This window comes from Populus nigra, chromosome 4 (genome assembly GCF_951802175.1).
Source record: "Populus nigra chromosome 4, ddPopNigr1.1, whole genome shotgun sequence".
In the NCBI taxonomy this organism is placed as follows: Eukaryota; Viridiplantae; Streptophyta; class Magnoliopsida; order Malpighiales; family Salicaceae; genus Populus; species Populus nigra.
Genome location: NC_084855.1, coordinates 13,201,419 through 13,221,369, shown reverse-complemented (window position 1 = coordinate 13,221,369; position 19,951 = coordinate 13,201,419). Strand labels below are relative to the sequence as shown.

Sequence of the window (19,951 nt, the reverse complement as noted above, 5' to 3'; positions counted from 1 at the left end):
TTTGATATTTTCTTTGATTTTTTTTTGTTAAAAAAGGTTAAAATTTAGGTTCTCAAGTAAAAAAGCTCGATCCTCAATTTTTTTTTTTTATCATCAGAGCCACTGGCTCCAAAACTCAAATTACAACGAATATAAAAAATTACTTGCTACTGCTCTCGAAGACAAAATTTGCAACAAAACCCCTGTAACTTACATCTTTGTAAGAAACAAACCGTATATACGGCTACAGATGAAGGATTATTTAATAGCTGAGGGACAAAGGTGATGAAACTTTTTTCCATTTGTTCTTAGCTTATCTAATTTGTTACAGGGCAACAGAGACAGCCATGGGCAAAGCATGTCTAGCTTTTTCACTTAGAAGACGAGGCAAAGTTCAGGTTCCAAGCAAGAGCCTGAAAGGGAAGAGAGGAAGACTATATATTATCATGCGCTGTGTGTTGATGCTGGTTTGCTGGAGGGACCAGGGAGATAAGTGATTACCTTTCCATAGCTTTATCAGACTACCCATTTGTGTTTGATATCTAGAGCTGCACACTGCAAACAATTCAACTCTGGCCGCCCATGCAGTATAAATAAGTTTTCATCAATACGCTGTTTAACCATGCTGCAACTTTTTCTTTCATTTTTTTCCTTATCTGGATGACCATTCCCTAGCAAATGCATATAATTACACATAGCATTCTCATTCACAAAATAAATGATCCGGTGCCACCATAGTAGTCTTGCTGGCTTGATACCAACAATCCCATCACTCCACAATCGGATATATTTTTTGTATGCTGATTCTGTTGACTGGTATAAGGAACCCAGTACTTGGTGTTTGACCAGGTATCCAACGAATATCGACGGGAAACAATGATTAATGACCAAAGATGAATTTATAGCTTTTGTTGTTTACTGTAAGATGTATCTATTATAAAATCCTCTGAATGGTTAGCTAAACTGCATTGTTCTTCGTTTATCGGCTCAAAAGTTTGTAATAGCAGGAAATATAAGATTCCAAACAAGGAAAAATTAGTGTTTGATCTCTTCAGCCCAGTCCAAAAACACCATCCCTGCATTAGACAAATAGCATCGCTTACTTTTAGTATAAAGCTCAGGTCATGATTCAACGTTGACAACTCTAAAAAGAAAGCACTAGCTATTTGCAGAGAAAAATGTCCATATTTAATACTATCTAAAACCTCAATCATTAAGTTTGGAAAAGCATGGCCTCAGAATGCATGAAATAATTTGGCAAACAATAATCTGTGGTGATCAAGAACAAAAACTCCCTTCCGATCAATAGCACAATTCATTATTATTCTGCATCCCAGTCAATGCCAACATGACAGTATAAAAACAGAGATATCACAGGATCATAGAACGAAAAGTCCCCAGTAGCGGTATAGATGTTTCAAAAGTTAAAAGCAGTCACATAATTTAGACTGCTGAAGATACGAGGATTAGATTCCTCGAAAGATCCACCTTTACTATATTCACCTACACTCAGTAATAACCTGCATGAAAGTAAAAGGAAGACCAACTACCTACCGAGAGAAAGCAACAAGCACCAGAAATCTAAAGTCTAAACCCGTCCTTAAAGGTGGTTCCTTTAAACGATTCGTTCGAATTAAGAGAATCTCCAACTGCAATCATTTACAATTACAAGCTACGAATAACCTTTTTAGACAATGAATAATGACGATCATAACGAATAAAGAACAGGGTTCGAGAGTTCTAGCTGAGAGAATATCATAAAAACCACACCGCAATCAGTAAAAATAAAGGTCAATTTTGCAATAACACACAAATTACAATAAAGAACACCTTAATCATAGCAAGATTAACAAAAGAAAAAGGAAACATCTTGCTTGATTGATAGAACATCAAAATACAACACTAAACACACAAGAAAAGAACAGCAAGAGTAACGGGTATTCTTATTATTATTATTATTATTATTATTATTATATAGAACTATTTTGTCCAAGTGCTACAGAAATGAAACAAACCCTAAAAAAGATGGGTAATTATCATCTTGATCATCATGATGATCAGACGGAGAGCTTAGGGGCATCGCTATTGATGGTGGGCTGGGCATCGAGGTGGTGATCGTGGGCCGAAGGCTTGGTGAGCATGAGAGGACGGTCCCTGGCTTCTTCATCGTCTTCAAGATCGGTGGTGTTAAGGTTGATGCAAGAGCATCTTTCAAGAGAAGCAAAGAAAGCAGACGCCACGTTGACCCCAACCCAACTGGCGACCCGATCCAGCTTTTCACATGACATGAAATTGCAATTGTTGTTATTAGGATTTGTGGTGGTGGTGGTGGTGGTGGTGTTGCTGTCCATTTCTGATTTATTTATCTCTTTCTTTCTATTGAGTTGTTGTTGATGACGACGACGACTGGTTCTAGAGATTGCGCGAATTTAAGAGAGGAAAAAGGAAAAAGGAGAGACGTGGAGAGGGATTAAACGGTATGGCTCTTTGCTTTCGGCTGCTTTTTTATTAAGGCCGTTGTTATTTGTCCTTCAATTTGTTTTTAGCGGTGATTCCTAAGGCCCAGCTGCGCTTTAGCTTACCGGTTATTACTAAGGTGATTTTACGTAGAAATATATAATTGTAAATTTTGTTAAATTGTTTTTACTGTAAAAAAAATTATATTTTTTGGTTTTTTTAGAAAACAAGTTTTTTTATATTTGATATTTTTATTATTTTACACTTCATTTATTTATCATTATTTTTTTGTAATATTGTTTTTAGATTATTCTTTTTTTTCTTTATATTTTTTTTGGAAAATAAATATTATTTTTTATTTTTTACAATTTAAATATTTATCACTCTACACTTAGTCTATTTATACCATTTTTTTTGTTCTTATCTCTATTCTTTTTTAATTTATTTTTTTTTCCTTGCACTTTGTTTTTTGAGAAATTATTATACAAAAACTAATGAAATAATGTTCTACTGTAGTAATTGCAATATTATTCCATTCTTCTGCTATGTTAAAAATTAGTTTAAGATTTTACATGTTATTATTAACACATATGATATTTACTATATTTATTATATTTTAGCATCGATTTTTTAACTCTCGATTATATTTTTTACTAAATGTTAAAAAACACGTTAATAGCACCTACACATTAGTTCTTTTGCATTATAAAAAAGATTATTCGACTTGTAATGAGACGAATTGAATAAACGCGTTAACACTTTATTTTTTGAATTTATTGACATAGATGGTTCTTGACGTATTTAAAATGCATGCATAGACTATTTTTAAATAATTTTGTTTCTTTTTTAGTCCCTTGGTTTGAAGGGGGAAGAGAGAAACTGAAAAACAATAAAGGAGAGAAAATGCCATTGATTTGTCATATTACGACAACAAAAAAGGTTAATCTTAGAGTCAATAGATTTCATTCTATATAAGGAGTTCTGTTAAGGTGTTTTTAGACATTCATATTGTCTAAAAAAATGGATCAACGTGAAGAGAATTTTTTTTGTTTTATTTTATGTTTTTAGATCAATTTAGAAGTATTTTGAGTAGTCGTATTTAACTAAGAATGTTTATTAGGTGTTTCTGAACTAAAATGGGCTAAGAAATGGGTTTTTAAAGCTAAAATTCTTCTAGTTTAATTTTTTAGCCACCTCTCCAATGACTGGAAAGTAGACAAGAAAACAACACATCATCTACTTTTAAAAAAATAAAAAGGGACGATCATTTACTTTTAAAAAAGTTAGTTGTGCGGGCTTGGCCTCGCAAGCCCACCCATTTATGGTTCTCTATTGGTGTACCCTTACCCTCCATCTATTGGTCAAGTGCTTAATATTTTATTTTTTATTTTTTGGATTTAGATTTAAATGTATTATAAAAAAATTATATTATATTTTAATTGTTATTGAATTTTATCATGTTTTTCATATGATATTATAGGTTTTTATGAGAATATTGACATTTTGTTTCTAATTTTTATATGCCTAATATTAGAAGAAAAACTATAAAAAGATCCCATGAATATTCAATTAACATAGAAGTTATGTTTTTTAATATTTTTTTATATAATTTTATCACATTAATCAAAGAAATCTTATCTTCAATCATATACAAAATGCTAAGATGTTATTTTAATATTTTTCAATTTTCTTTTTAGACATAATAGATTTTTGTTTATAAAACAGTTTTAGTTAAAACAATCCAGAAAAGCATCAATAAGAAAATAGAATTTAAATTAGAGAAATATTTTTTCTTTTTATTTCAAATAGCTGAGATTTTGTATAAAGAGAGTATAAATTATTGTTTTTTTTTAAATACTATTGGCATTTAATTGTTAAAAATTAAATATATGCATGTGGCACAGGATCACAAATGTTAATCCGCATATAATTACTGATTTATTTTATTAAAGACACATTAAATTTTCATTTTATACTTCAAATATTTTGATGTTAAAAAAAAAAAAATTAGCATCACCTGCATATTCGTTTTGCATTACAAATTAACTTTTGATCCATCTTAATATGAAATGCAGGTAAGATCACCATAAGTATCTTATAATAGCTTTGTTTTGACTTTAAGCCATCAAAACTCCATAAATTATTATTAAAAATCCAAACATGATTAAACTACATAAAAAATTATTAAATTATTATCTCTATTTATCTCATTTAGGATACTTATAAAACTTGTCCAGGGTTCACTAACTTTATTATTTCTCTTGACAAACCATATTGATATTGAAAATTGCTTTAATTCATGTCTATATCATTAAATATTACAATGATATATATATATATATATATATATATATATATATATATATTAATCTTTTTACATGATGCATTAACATCTTTTTTACAATAAAATCATATAATTACCTTCAAAATAAAAATAAAAATTATAAACTTGGCGGGAAGGGGTAAATAAGTCTTTTTGTTTGTTAAATACAATGAATTAACAGTATGCCCTTAGGGTGAGAAAATTTAAACCATAGAGTAAGGCAACTTTAGGTCTTTTTACGTTGGTTTTTTGGTAAATATTAGGGTAATCAATGGCATATATGTTTTTTTGTATTAGTTAAATAGTATTTATGTGTGGGAGGTATCTGAACACTTTAGACGATGCGTGTAGCACCTCTAATGGCATAAAATGTCCTCCTATCATGTCGTTGGATGTGTCAATATGTCCTCTTCCTCCTAATATGGCAAATATCGATGAATGTTATGAGGTTTCTTACTGGTCATCTTTTTTTTTTCTTTTCTCTTTTCTACCTGAAAAATACAGACTGGTCCATTTTGTTCTTGACATTTCAGCTTTAGTTCTTATTATTTTGATTTTTGATTTTGTCATTGACCCTTTTATTGAAGTTTTATTTATTTTCAATTTAATCATCAATCCTAATTTGTCACATATAATATTTTTCAATATGATCCTTCTTTTAATTTCTAATTTTTTCCATGGACCTTTTGTCAAATTTTTGGTGGTTTTCAATTTCATCCTTCAATCCAAGTGTAGTTTTATTTTTTCTAGTTCGATCCTCATTTTTTTGATTTTCTGTTTGTCCTTTTGTTAATTTCTTTTTTGTTTTCAATTTAACCCTCATTCAAAGAATTATTCTTCCCTTCTAATTTGTTTTTAATTTTTAATTTCATCTTTATTCTTTTAATTGCTATTTTTTTATTTGAGATCTTTTCATGTAATTGATTTTTTTTCCTGATTTCATCATTCAACATTTGATTTGTTAAAGATTGGACTTCACGGTTTTTTCATGTATTGTATTTCTAGTCTAATAACCTCTGTCACGGGTTTTAAAAGTTATCTATCACATGGTTTTTAAACCCAACTCAGGGATCGACTCAGGGCAGTCTCAAGTCATGAGTCAACCCAATTTTTTTATTTTATGAAAATGTAAAGAGGACATTATTGTGAAAAAAAAAATTGAAAAAGAAAAAGAAAAAGGTCAATGGGTTTTTATTGGGTTTTCCTAAAACTAATTGGGTTGCGAGTCAACCTAGTTTTTTTTATCAAATCATATCGGGTCAATTCTCTCCTTATTTTGTTGAAACATGGCACGACCCAGGCCTCGAATCACCTGGGTCATAGGTCAAACTGCTGGGTGGGTCGGGTTTTAAAATAGTGATATTTCAGGTTATCTGATTTCATTACCTGGATCACAGGTTTTGCATGTTAATCTACTATAACTCGTCTTTTATTATCCAACTTACATGTTTATCAAGCAACCTGGGGTTTACTCGAGCTGGGTTATTTGGATCTTTTTCATCTAATTACATACTTTCAAAGGATTTTTTCTTAGGTTATCTTGTCATTTAAAAAAATTATTTATTTACAATTGTTACTGATTTTTTTTACTATCTTCTTAAAACAAAATAAAATTATTTAATCCGGTTGAGATTATAACTCAAATCATTTTATTTATTATTTCTTTTAAATCCACGGGCGACCCCGCAGCGGTTCACAGGATTATAAACCTAGTTAACATGCAAAATGTTAATGGTGCTCTCAATCAAAATGTAATTCGCACTTTATTTATTAAGCATACTTAAAAATAGATTTTACGTGATAAAAGGAATCTTTAATTAAAACACATACAAGCGTGAGAATAATTTTTTTTTTATTATGCTGGGTGACTAACTAGTTATATTTATTTTATAAAAAAATAAATAATAGAAAAATAAGAGAGAGAAAATAAAAAAAATGTATATATTTTTTAAGCTTCATTAGTGTGATAAGGAAGAAGCACATCTGCCGTGGGCCTGACTCATTTCATAAAAAATAATGCTAGGGTGTTACAAACAAGTGTCGAAGAAGAAAAATTTGTTATTCAAGTTATAAATATGAAATAAGTTAGTTTTATTTTATTTAAATGATAAAAAAATAGATAATAATAATAATATATAGACCAAATTACAAAAAAAAAGTGAATGTGATAACATAGAGAATTTGTTTTTTCAAAAGAGATCAATTATGTAACTTAATTCTTAACTCGTTTAATACAGAAAGACAAAACTGTATAAAAAAATACTTAAGAAAATTGGTCTGAGTCAACCTGAGTTAGCAAGGCAAACCTATAACCCCGACAATCAGGATCAAGTCAACTCGTGTTATCTTGCCAAACCTGCAGTCCGAATCATGAGATCAAGATAACCCAATAGAATAAACAAAGAAAATCACAAAGCCTGTTTTTTTTTTAAAAAACAAACATCAACCCGCATTAACTTTTCAAATATGTAGCCCTAGTCATTAGACTGGAAGCACTCTATCTAGAAAACCATGAAATCCGGTTCCAAAAAGAATTTTAATTATAGAAAAGAGTTAAAAAATAGCAATTAAAAAAATCAAAATCAAAATTGAAACATAAATTAAATTTTATCTTTGATTGAATGGTGAAATTAAACAGAAAAATCAATTTATCAAAAGAATAAAAAAAATCAAAAGAATGACTATTAAAATTGAAATAAGAAATTCAAACAATTTTTTAACTGAATAGTAAAACTAAAAAGAAAAAATAATTTAATAAAATATTAAAAATCAAAAAATAAAAATTGAAGTTAAAATATCAACAATAAAAATAACTAACTACTAAGCAGTAATTCATTGAGATGAAGGGAGAGAAAAAAAAAATCTCACTGACAATAAATCACTTCACCATTTTCTACACGTATTGCAACAACATAAAGAAGCCGTGACAACATTTTCAATAACAGAGCAGAAGGGGGGGTTTTGATAATTAGGAGACGCTGCGCACAACTTTTTGTTTTTTGTTTTTTTAATTTCTATATTTAACAGCAAGTGTTAAGATTTTTTGAATAAATAATAAAATCATCATTATATTATTTTAGTGAATAGTATTTTCACGCAAACAATGTTTTTCCAAGCTCTATTAGTTTGTGTTAGTAGTGCCCTCCCACGGTACTGACCAGGGTTCGGACACAACCCGAGCTACTTATCCATGTACGATATGCAAGACAAGATCAATTCAAACTTCTTGGTCGGGACTGCCTGCTCAGTCCAACCTTTACTTGAAGCAAGATACAACATTGAACATGAGACTTTTGAGTCATTGCTGTGCCATCTAAAACAGGTCTAAGTTTACGACCATCCAATTCCACGGAGATCTTGCGTTGCATAAAGCAAATATACAAACAGTGACCATTGAGTTCAAGTCACTGCAGTCTTTATATTTCTATAATAGATGTAAATTGATTATCATCCAAATCTACAAAGATTCAAGTCCTAAGCGATTCAACAAGACTGAAAATAATAGGATGGAGGCATCATATCTCACAGGATTGTAGCAATCAATCAGCAAAAGTGCCACCGCAAAAGAATAGGATTTTTTTGCCATCATTCTAAAGAATTCGAGGTATCTATCTAAAAGGAAGTTGAGTTAGAGCGGGTGAGCCTTGACTTAGCACTCTTCTTGTCCTCTTCAAGAGATATCATTAGAAGATTGGAAGGATTTTCTACCATCATTTTAGCAACCAAATAGCCAGCAATACTCCAGGTCTGATATTTCCTTGCTTGCTTCCCAACATATCTGCCGGTCTTACCATCATAATACTCAGGCCACCCATCTTTGGACAGCCGCTGCTCCGCCAGCTCTATTGCTCGTTTCGCAATTTGTGGCCTTCCAACCTTAATACACGCTGCTGAAAGTAACCATAGAAGCACTACGAAGAGCACAGTTCAGCAAGTCACAAGCATGATTTAAACATTGTTACTGGCGAAAAAAATAAATAATCAAGAACAAGTATTTGTTTTTGTTCACGTTGAAGTTCCCGTGCATAACATGCCTTGACATGCATGGAGTCGATGAAACTCACTTGGCCATGATCCACCGTTGTGGTAACTCCACCTTGTGTTTTTAGGATCAAATCCAGTGACTAGCCTCCATTCATGTCCCTCCAGTGCTGGATATGTGATCTTCAAAGGCATCTCTCCAATCAAGTCTTCCCACCGCTCCTCGACCAAATCCATAATGGCTGTCGCCTGTGCAGGTGTAACCAGGGAGCTCAAAATGGCAACGCAGTTCCCAACTAAGAACCAACGAAAATCCATGCGAGCTGGGCTGACATTGCCTATCAGGTAACCTCCTCGCAAAGGCATGAAATCAAACACCCAATCAGGAATGGACTCTGGGATGACATTAAATTTATTGACAGCAGTGTGGGAGTACTCCTCCGTTTTGTAGCGGTATATGTTATTTAGCTGGGTGAAATCCAGCCAATAGTATGTCTGAATGTGGTAGCTGAGAGCTGTGATGCGCTTCTCAATTCGCTCAATAAATTCCTTGCCATCGAGCTCTGGTTTTAACATCTGCTTCGCACACCTTAGTGCGAAATAGAAAAGTGCCTGTATTTCAATTGGATACCCGTATATTCCCTGTTCCAAAAACAAATAGAAGTTAAACTGCAAATTCCATTCCATAAAGAAATTACTATTTAATTTTCCAGACAATCTGTCAACCAAGATTAGAAGGCACACATATACCAACTTTAATAGTCTCAATTCCGAATCTCTTCACTGATGCTAGTTGCCAATCAGAAAATCCATTACAATCATAGTCGTGCTCTCCAATAAAATAAAAAAGAAAATGAACTGAATGGGCTTTTATTTTAAATTCAATTGATAAGCTCTCTGCATTTGATTTCACTGAGAGGAAGAAGTATAAAATACATGGGGAAACCTAAATTTACTTTGGGTTAAAGTGAATGACTCAATGAACAGACCAGTACTCTAAAGTCCGGTTTAGAATTATCAAGTTGGATTGATATGTATAGTTTCCCATATTCTATCAAGATTGTGGATGATGATGAAGAGAAAACTCACCATCCTCCGGTCAATCATGCTACACCCATCTGCACATAGAAGAGTTGGGAAAGTGTCGAATCCATCCGAAAGGCAAAGTTTAAGTATCAGCTTCATTCCATTCTGCACCTCCGGGCGATCTAATAGTGCATAATCACGAGTGCGTTTGATATAGGACCTAAGAAGAATTATCCACCAGAAACCTGAATCAACAGGTGCCACTCTTCCGATTGCACTGGCACCAAAATCCACAAGCAAGGTTTCTTTTTCCAGATCAGAGTCATAGAGGACCTTAAAACTTGCAGGCAAGACACCTTCTCCAAGAGTGAAGTTATCAACCCTTTTTTCTAAACCCTGGAGGTGGAGGGTCTTCAACAGAAAATTCCTCACGATCTCAGGTTCTGGAGGCTCCTTCATTAGACATGCTAAGCCGGTAGGAACAAAATCTCTCACAAAAACCTGCAAGTAAAAGGGAGGGAAATAAGACTAAAAGTCACCGAAAAGAAAGAAGCAGCTGGGGGCAGTCTGGAATAAGTGAAGTTACATAATATAAGCATGAAAGCATTTGCACTATGATCTGAAACAATCCAAAATCATGATATGAAAGTTCCTATTAGATTAGAAAACTGAACAAGGCACATTGCAAGCACCGAGTTCCATATCGAAGGAAATGAAAGCAGCTTTCAAAAGTGCAGAGTGGGTGGCTCATCAAATATGTGATCAGATGAGAAGTAATTTCAAACGTATTTGGAATGCCGCAATATCAACAACTTGCTTTTATCCAAGTCATGTGCACTATGATCAAAGGGCCATCTATCTAGACAGCATGAAAGATGGATTTGAACCTGAGGAGTCTTCAGGGAATCCAATTGATACATTTAGTACACAATACACAGATCGAACTTTCTATCCTTCTGGAACTTCAATAACTCTGCTAAGTATTCTAAATAAGCAGACGCCAAACTAGCAAAAATCTTTCTGGAAATTTCAGATCAGATTCTGCTGCTAAGTATGTCACAAGTTAAAACACCCTTTCATTTAACATTTCTGAAATACTAAGACATCTTAGATCAGCAACCGGAGAATACAAGTATAATGGGGAACCATTGCACCTAGATCATTATGAGAGACACGCTAAGCCACCAAAGATGATTTTTGCAAAATGTGTTGTCAATTTCTATAACTAAATATAAAAATCTATGGAGGAATCTCATAAAATTAAAGACTAATTCCACATAGTTAGACCAATATTCTGACAGAGAAATTTCAATTGCAGTCAGGAGCAACGTAACTAAGTCATTACATTCTTACATTTGCAAAAGGACTACGTACATTGAACATCAGAGTTCATCTTATTTGCAAGCTAACCCCCTGATACCTAGTACGCCGTTCATATTAAATTTAAGAAATGTCAAAGTGCACAAGTACAGCCATAGAGCTAGGCATTAAAACTCTGAGATGAAGAAAATCTTGAATTATTTTCTCTATACAAAATAGCAACATGCGAACCAAATGAGCAAATATTACCTTAGACACACACATAGCTGAAGTGAAGATCACACCGTGCAATTGCCAAAAGAATTCAGGAGAGAACCAAATAGAATAGTGTTCACGCATCAAGCAATTTGCATCACAAAATTATATATAGAAAATGGAATCAAGAAATTGAATTCATGAGAACCAATGCTTTAAAATCACCCACTGTAATATGAAGTACTCTGAAAATAGAAAAAGCATTTCATTCAATCTTGTCTCAAATAACAGAAACAATCTGAAATGGATACAGAAAAAAAATGAAAACACCCTACCAGTACTTCAAAATCACAAGAAATTGAATTAGATACCTGGTTGTAATTCAACGCATCAGCACTAGTATCCATTGCAGCTAGAGTCCCAACAGGCTTTCCTTTAAGGTACACATAAGACTTGTTGAGCCTCTCCCATGCTTCATCCACCATCGTGCAACTTTCTGGACTCATCAGAAGCCCTCCACCATTCAATATTTGAGATATGTTCAAATCCAAGACGTCCAGCTTCACACCCACACTAGGACACTGTTTTAACGCTGTTGACTTGGCATTATCAGATACACACACATTGCTCTGCACCGTCACCGTCGCTTCATCCTTCTCCGGAATCCGACCTCCCACAACTTCAAGCGAAGTAATTAGCGTCGATTCCTCTGACACAGTTGCCTCTCCTTTCGCTTCGCATTTCTCAACTGACTTAGCAATTACTTTTTCCAAAGAAGCTGAAGGCTCCTTAGTCGAATCAGTTAGAGTTACAGACTCGATTTTTAAATCTGAAGAAACCTCGCTTAATTGTTTACATTTTAGATCACTAGAGAATGGAGATTTCTCCGCCGTTTTAAGAACTTCCTTCACTGAAGAATACGAAGGTTCGCTCTCTTCAAAAGATTTATCAACAATCGTTGCAGGTTCAAGAGTTATAAACTCCGATGATTTCTTCAATTCTTCTTTGTCAAGATTCTCGTTCAGTTTAAGATCCAGTAAAGAAGCTGCAGGCGCAGTGACTTTCTTCAAGTTTTCTGGTGACTGTTCTTCCTCGGACGAGAAAAGCGGCGAAGTATTTGTTGAATCTTCTTCATCAGAAATATCTCCGGAAACAGAATAACGGGTTGACGGGCCTGGAAATGGAGGCGGAGAAGCCTCGTTTTCCCTCTCGGCGACCAGAAGATCTCTCAATGTGGTGGACATTCTATAAAAAATGTAATTACAGGATCACAAGAAATCAGATAGAATTAATTTGTCGTATAGAGAGAGAAAGCACAAGAAAGAGAAGAGAGAGATTACCTTCCTTCACAGTGCTTTGGTGATTGCTAGCTAGAGAGAGAGGAAATGTGGAAAAGTCGATTACGCAACCGGGAGGAGAGAGGCAGGGCAGGGTGAGTATATAGAGATTAGAGAGAGTTTTTGGATGGCATGTGAGAGTTGTGATCTCAGGTGAACGGGAAGGCTTGTACTGTTTTGTTTTTGGCGGTTAGATAGAGAATTCAAGAAGTGGAATGGTCTTCTTCAAAGGGACTATTCCAAGGCTTGTTTTTTGTATATTTTACAACCATGCCATTGAAGATTTTGCATGGATTGAGCAGTCAATATGGAGGAGGATTGGTTAGATATTAAGATATTTAATTAGGGGTATTTTAGGAATAATAATGTTTTGATTTCGAGGCGGGAGATGTGGAGTGCATGTTGATATTGGTGAGCTTCAGTCAGTTGGGCTATGGCTTCGAATTTCCCTACGGTTTGTACCTTACGAATTGGACTGAAAGAACCACTTATTTCACTTTCGCGTTTATTCTTCTTATATGTGAAGCTTACCAAAAATATTATTAAATTAAAAGAAATTAAAAGGGTGGCTGTTTTCCTGTTAAATTTTTACTGTAGCAATAAATTCCACGGTGGCCGTTTTACCGTTCAATTTTTACTGTAGTTATAAATTCACTGTCACTGTGAAATAGTAAAATAACTATTTTGTCAAAGTTAATACACCACAAATGTCTTTTGAAAGGGGGGTATAATAGTATTTTCATTATTTATTGAACAGTAAAATAATTAATATATCATTCTAGGATAATAAAAAAAAGTACCGAGGGTTAGTTTTGAATTTTTTTATTTTATTTTCACAGTATATTTACCACAAGGCTCTTAAATGAGAATTGTCTTTGTCTTGGGTAGTGTTTTTATCTTTTTATTTGGTTTTTTTATATATAGTTATCAAGCATGGCCATGAATAGTTTAGTATATTTATATAAATAAAATATTGTTTGAACTGAAAAAATAAAAAGAGGCTATTGTAGGGTTGTCTCAGGTGTGCATAAGTTCTCCCATGATTTTTGGACGGCACGTACGATGCTATCCAATAACCAAACTATGGCTTTCTAATGGAGTTTTAATCTTCATGATATTGCCTCCTTTCCTGGACAGCGCATGTGACAAAGATATGTCGTGTTTTACATTAGTAGCCATTTATTTTTTTTCTTTCTTCTTTTCTTTTTTTTTCCTCGGTTTCAGAGCCAACCCCTGCATATTTTTAAACCAGCCATTCAATTTATTTTGCTTTCAGATTTAGTCATTGTTCTTTTTTTTTTATTTTTTTATTTTAGATTATCCATAAAATTGCCTTTCCATTTAATTCTTCTTTGGTTTTTTCATATTTGGTCTCTATTCTTTTAATTTTAATTTTTTTAATTATTATCTTAATTGAATTATCTTTTCAATTCCATCCTTCAATGTTTTATATCATTCTCTTAATTGGATTTTTTTTCCAATTGCATCCTTCAATATTTTAGTCCATTTTATTTTATGTCAGATTTAGTCATTATTTTTTTTTGTTTTAGTTTTTTTTTATTGGATTTTTTTTCTAGTTTCATCTCTTAACATTTTATTGATAGAGATTTTGTTAACTTTTCAAGTCACGAGTTTGAAAAGATTGGACCAGGTTAGTTTAGATCTCTTTTTTTTCAGGTCTTTTTTAACAATTGATTTTTGATGGTATCATCTTTTTGTAATGTTATCTCAATCTCATGTGTTAGGTCACGGGTTTCACATGTTAATTCAGCTTTGTCCGAGGCAATAATTTTTTTAAAAATTATTTGTTGTTGTTGTTGCCTTATTTTTTATCATATTATAAATTAATCAAGGTTTAATCTAATTATCAATTTTTCATATTTCTTTAAAAACATAATCGTCTCTTGAACCTTTTTTTAGGGTTGAAAAAAAGTTTGGTCTACCCCATTGCCTCGCACAGGCCACCAATCTCTTAGAAAAAACTAGTTGCTATTGAAAAATCATTGTACATCCTTTCATATACTATTATGAGCTGTTAATTGTTATAAAAGAATCTTTGTATACCTTTCACATACAACTGTGGACAAGAACACTAGTTTTTTTTTTTTTGAATGTCACGTGCAAATCAAGGGAGAAAGAGAAAATAAAGAAAAAAAGAACAATTTGAGCCATGTCATCAACTCACTGATATCATGCGCCATCCTGAGAGAGAGAACTTGCTGTAATGATTCTAGCGCTATCCAAGAAAGTCGTGAACAAAGCTCGGACAAAGCCTCACATGCTGCTTAAATGCGGGAAAACTACTTACATGTGCTAAGCTTTTTTTCAATTTGGTCTCTAATCAGCCTATTTTTTTTTTAATTTGTTCCCTAATTATTTGATAAATATTTTATTATTTAATTTTTAGCCCCTGATTCTTAGATGACTCTTTAAATTAATCCCGAATTTCATCTCACACAAACCTAATAAAGGCCAAATCAAGGAAAAAGAATGAGAAAGAAATGAATGTGATGGGTTTCCATATCGAGTTAGCTCATTTTGGTCATGTCATCACTCGAGTTTCAAATTTAACAAGTTAATCTGGGTTAACTAAGGTCAATTCAATATGGTGTCATCTCTTCGTTTCAATCTATAAACTTGTTTTTCTATTTTATCCTTCGGTATTTTATTGTTTCAAAGTTGAACCTGATTAGATTTGGCAATTGTTAAAACAACGAGTTTTTTTAAGACCTACACTGGGTCTTGAACGGGGCGACCAAGTTGTTTTTGGTCTATCATTGTCGAACAAGCCATGCCGAGATAACTCTAACATAGGTAGAGTTGGAACATTGACCATGTAAGGGATCACAACATGGTGCAAAGCTAGATAAATAAAAAGCACACGATTTGTGCTAACATATTAATTTTTACGTTCAGTTTTTATTTTTCTTTTTTTAAAAAAAATATTGACACAATATTAAGCAAATATGTTAAATAGCATGACGTGTTGCCAGATTTGTTTTAAGTCTTTTTTTATCCTTAATGATTCTTTTATTTATTTATTAATTTATATGATAATTTATTTATTTTATTGAATATAATAATCAAGATTTGAATATACATTTGTGATTTTCCATCACCAAGAAAAATAACTGCCACATGTTTTTAAAAAGCTTTAGTTGACTTGATACAGCCCGCATCGTAGAATAGGTACTGGAACTAGTATGAATCTTAATTATCAAGAAAAGTCCAAAAATTAAATTAATTTTTGCTTTGTAAAATAACAAATAGCAAACCATAAATCCTAAGAATTACTTATCATTGTTTAGGAAAGTATGTATCTAATTATTGCTGAAAACTTGAAAATTATGTTTTTTCAAAGGTTATTATAAGTTATAGGACTAATAGGGTGAACTTAAACAATTGAAATACCAGCAAAGCAAATCCATTAAGAATTTTGGGGATCTTTGATATATCAATTGGTTAAGGTTAGAGATAAGAGCTTTTGTGATGTTATGTATGTTTGTGTTATGTTATGGAGATTATTCATGTTTTAGTAAGAAGAAAAGAATGGTTTCTTTTCATCTAAAAAAAAAAGATATCTTATCTTAGAGTTTAAAATTATTTATATAGCATTGAATTCATGTAGGTGTGTCTATGTAAGGGTGAAATGGTCAATATACTTTCCATATATGGTTTTGGAGTATTTAAGAATAAAAACATTCAGTGATAATAGGTCACCACAAAAACTATCAGAGTTTTGAGTTTTGTAAGTTGTATATAATTTATAATGATAACCTAACCATTTTTTAAAGGGTATACGGTCACTATATATGCCCTCATTTAATGCTTGTGTATTTTTTCCTCATAGTTGTATATTTTTTTCTCATAGTTGTTAACGAGTAGACTATGTTTGATTAGGAGATAATGCATTCAAATGTAACAACTAATTTCAAGTGTATTAGTCACATCTGAGGTTCAGACTGTCCATAGAATCTGAGTAAGCTTTTTATTTAAGAGTGTTGTCATGTTGGACACCATGAGTCCAATTTGATGGTAAGTGTTTTGGAATTATTAAGTTATCGAGCCTCCTATTAACCTAAATCGATGACCCACATTTTAGGAGAACATTAGGCTAAGTGATACAGCAGCTTCCAAATAAAAAAAATAGATAGATGTGAGCTTTATTTAGATTTTGGATACCCGTGCTTTGTGTCACATCATGACTTTGCGATCATATATCTTTAGCTAACTTAATTTTAAATACTTGGACCTTCCAAACCCTAGACCCATCAACTTTTTTTCTTAATTTGTTTAGTTCAAATCTTATAACCCTCAATTAGAAGAATTTATAAATTCATATGAATGCATTGATCAATTTAGAGAGTTTGGTTTTAAGATAATTAAGAGAGAAGATTTAATTTAAGTTAGCATGGAAGCTTACTTAAAAATACCCTTTACCATGAAATATAAAAATTAATCCTAATAAATATTTTTAATTTAAAAAAATATATTTAAACTACCATTGAATTATCATAAATGAAATGTTAATTAATCTTTTATATATTGTTTTTTATTTTTTTTATATAAAACATTAAAAATATCCTAATTAATTTTTTAAATTTTATTTTTTACAAAGAAATATTTAAACTATATTTGAAGTATCATAAACAGATATGCTAATTAATTTTTTTATAAATTTTTTTTATTTTTTATAAAACAAAAATATTTAAATTATTCTTGAGGTATCCTAAAAAGAAATCCTAATTAAGTTTTTTAATTTTTTTATTAAAATAATATTTAAACTACCCTTAAAGTATCATAAATAGAAATGTTAATTAATTTTTTTTCTATTTTTTTTATTTTTTCTATAAAAAAACATTAAAAGTATCCTTAATGTATCCTAAAAAGAAATTCTAATTATTTTTTAATTTTTTTATTTAAAAAAATTTTAAACTACCCTTGAAATATCATAAAAAAAAATCTTAATTAAGTTTTTTATAATTGTTTCTATAAAAAACATTAAAATTATCATTGAAGTATCCTAATTAATTTTTTTAATTTTTTAATTTTAAAAAAATATTTAAACTACCCTTAAAGTATCCTAAACAAAAATACTAATTAATTTTATTTTACAAATTGTTTTTATTTTTTCTAAAAAATATATTTAAACTATCATTGAGGTGTCCTAAACAGAAATCCTAATTAATTTGTTTTCTAATTATTTTTTTGTAAAAAAAACATTTAAACTACCTTTAAAGTATCATAAATAATGTTTTTATACTTTTTTCTATTTTTTATAAATAAAAAAAAATTAAAGGATCCTTAAAATATACTAAACATAAATCCTAATTTATTTTTTTTATAATTGTAAAAAAATATTTAAATTATCATTTAAGTATCCTAAATAGAAATATTAATTAATTAATTAATTAATTATAAGCTCTTAGGTCTGATGGCCAAGCAAGACCCAAGAGCCTTGGATTTGATAATCATGATAGACCTAATGCTTGACATATTTTTTTTTTTGGAACTGGAATCATGTTTGACCTGTGTTTTTTTGCAATAGGCAACATGATTTTCTATGAGGAGAGAGGGCAGAGAAGGAGGGAGGGAAAACCCAACTCTCGAAGCTTCTCTGTAAGCCTCCTCACCACATGCACCTTGTCACTATTCTTTGGGGTGGCGAGGCGCATTAAAAAACGCCTCATAAGGTGGCTCTCAATTCTGTTCTGGAATCATACACCCACTCGAATGACGCAGGCGGCACCCACCCGCTAGCGTGTGCCCAACACGCTTCGGCCATTACCCTGCTTCAACACATATTTGAATTGTTTTAAAGAAAATAAAAAGACGGAGAAGCTCTAACTGCATGCTTAACAAGTTTCTTTAGTAAAAACAATTACGTCATTACACCTTTCCAATTCACATTAACCTATGTCTATGTGAATAGAAAAAGGATGAACAGTAAAATCACGATAAGTTTTAGTTTTTTTAGTAGCTAGTAAATTACTCGTGTTATGTTATGGGTAGTATCTCATTTTTCTTTTAATGAAACAAAAAAACGTATTGGTATTGTGAATTGTTTTTCTTGTATTACAAAAATTTTAATTGAAAAATTAAAAGTTAACAATCACATTTAATAAAATAATACAATGAAAATTAAATAAACTAATAAACCATAAAAATATTTTTCATGCTAGCTGAAAGCTAAAGTAGAAAGTTCAAATATAAATGCATATGAGATATTAAATTTTGTGATATGGGGTGCTCCAATTTTTTTTCTTTTATTTATTTATACAACAATAAAAATAGTTTTTTTTTTATCATAAATGTAATAATTTATTTTTTTTAGAAAAAAAATTAAATGTTTGTATTAATTTTCTGTTTTTAGCTAGTGTTTGTGTTTTTTTAAAAAATATATATATTTCTTTAGCTATGTTATATTATGCATTGCATAAATACTATGAGAAATTAAAATTAATAAAAAAATTCAATGATTTTAAATAAGTCTAAAAGAAATATCCCTTTAATCAAAACCTGTTTACGCTTTTCTTTTACAAAACATTTTTTTATTACAACTTTTATTTTTTAAAACAAAAACTTATCATAAACTTAAATGCAAGTTTTAATAAAATAAAATGATGAATAATGAATTGATAATTTTAATGTGAATGTATTACAAAAAATATAACAAAACTATATTGAGAAAACTATGTAAAATATTTTTAATAAAAACTTTTAAAATAAAATTCTAATAGGCATTTAGAAAATGTTCATATATATATATATATATTCAAAAATCAATTGCTAATATTATTATGGAAGATGCTGATATTATTTTTAAATAATGGTGTAATTAGATAATTATTTAAATATGTTTTAAATAATTAGATAAAATAATACTAAAAAAGAAAAAAAACCTTGAAGGGTTTGCGTTTGACATGCTTGCCTAGCTAAATATGAAAACCCAGATGTGCTCAATTTTTTTCTTTTCAAATTTGTTGGATGACATGTCACCGTCTAGATAAATAACTCATCGATCATCATCTTTCCTTTTTAAATCATCAAAGGTGGTTGTAGCAACTGAAAAATTGAGGTTTCAAAACCTATATTTCAACCAATCTTTCACTTAAAAACATTTAAAAAAAACATCCCTTGAACCACTATAATGGTGTCTTTAATTTAACAATAAAATATATTTTATTCGACCTAAAAATACAAAATCAAATTAAATAAAAAAAACTTTTTGAACTTTTATATATTTTTTCTAGTATTATTAAAGATGAAAACCACCTTTATTAAGCTCTATTCTTGAAGACGTATCCATGGATGCTACAATCAAAGTTATTAT

General features: G+C 30.9%; 1 protein-coding gene and 1 long non-coding RNA gene across 2 annotated transcripts; both read right to left on the bottom strand.

Annotated features, from left to right (window-relative positions):
* Positions 1 to 167: 167 nt before the first annotated feature.
* Positions 168 to 2,533, bottom strand: LOC133692831 (uncharacterized). Its single transcript, XR_009841996.1, has 2 exons — positions 481 to 2,533; positions 168 to 392 (listed from the first exon to the last, which is right to left on the bottom strand). It is a non-coding gene; the product is annotated as an uncharacterized LOC133692831 (long non-coding RNA).
* Positions 2,534 to 8,371: 5,838 nt separating this feature from the next.
* LOC133690850 (probable alkaline/neutral invertase F) lies at positions 8,372 to 12,525 on the bottom strand. Its single transcript, XM_062111117.1, has 4 exons — positions 11,653 to 12,525; positions 9,830 to 10,267; positions 8,824 to 9,382; positions 8,372 to 8,670 (listed from the first exon to the last, which is right to left on the bottom strand). The coding sequence occupies exons 1-4, from the start codon at positions 12,523 to 12,525 to the stop codon at positions 8,372 to 8,374; spliced, it is 2,169 nt and encodes a 722-aa protein (XP_061967101.1).
* Between the last annotated feature and the right edge of the window lie 7,426 nt (positions 12,526 to 19,951).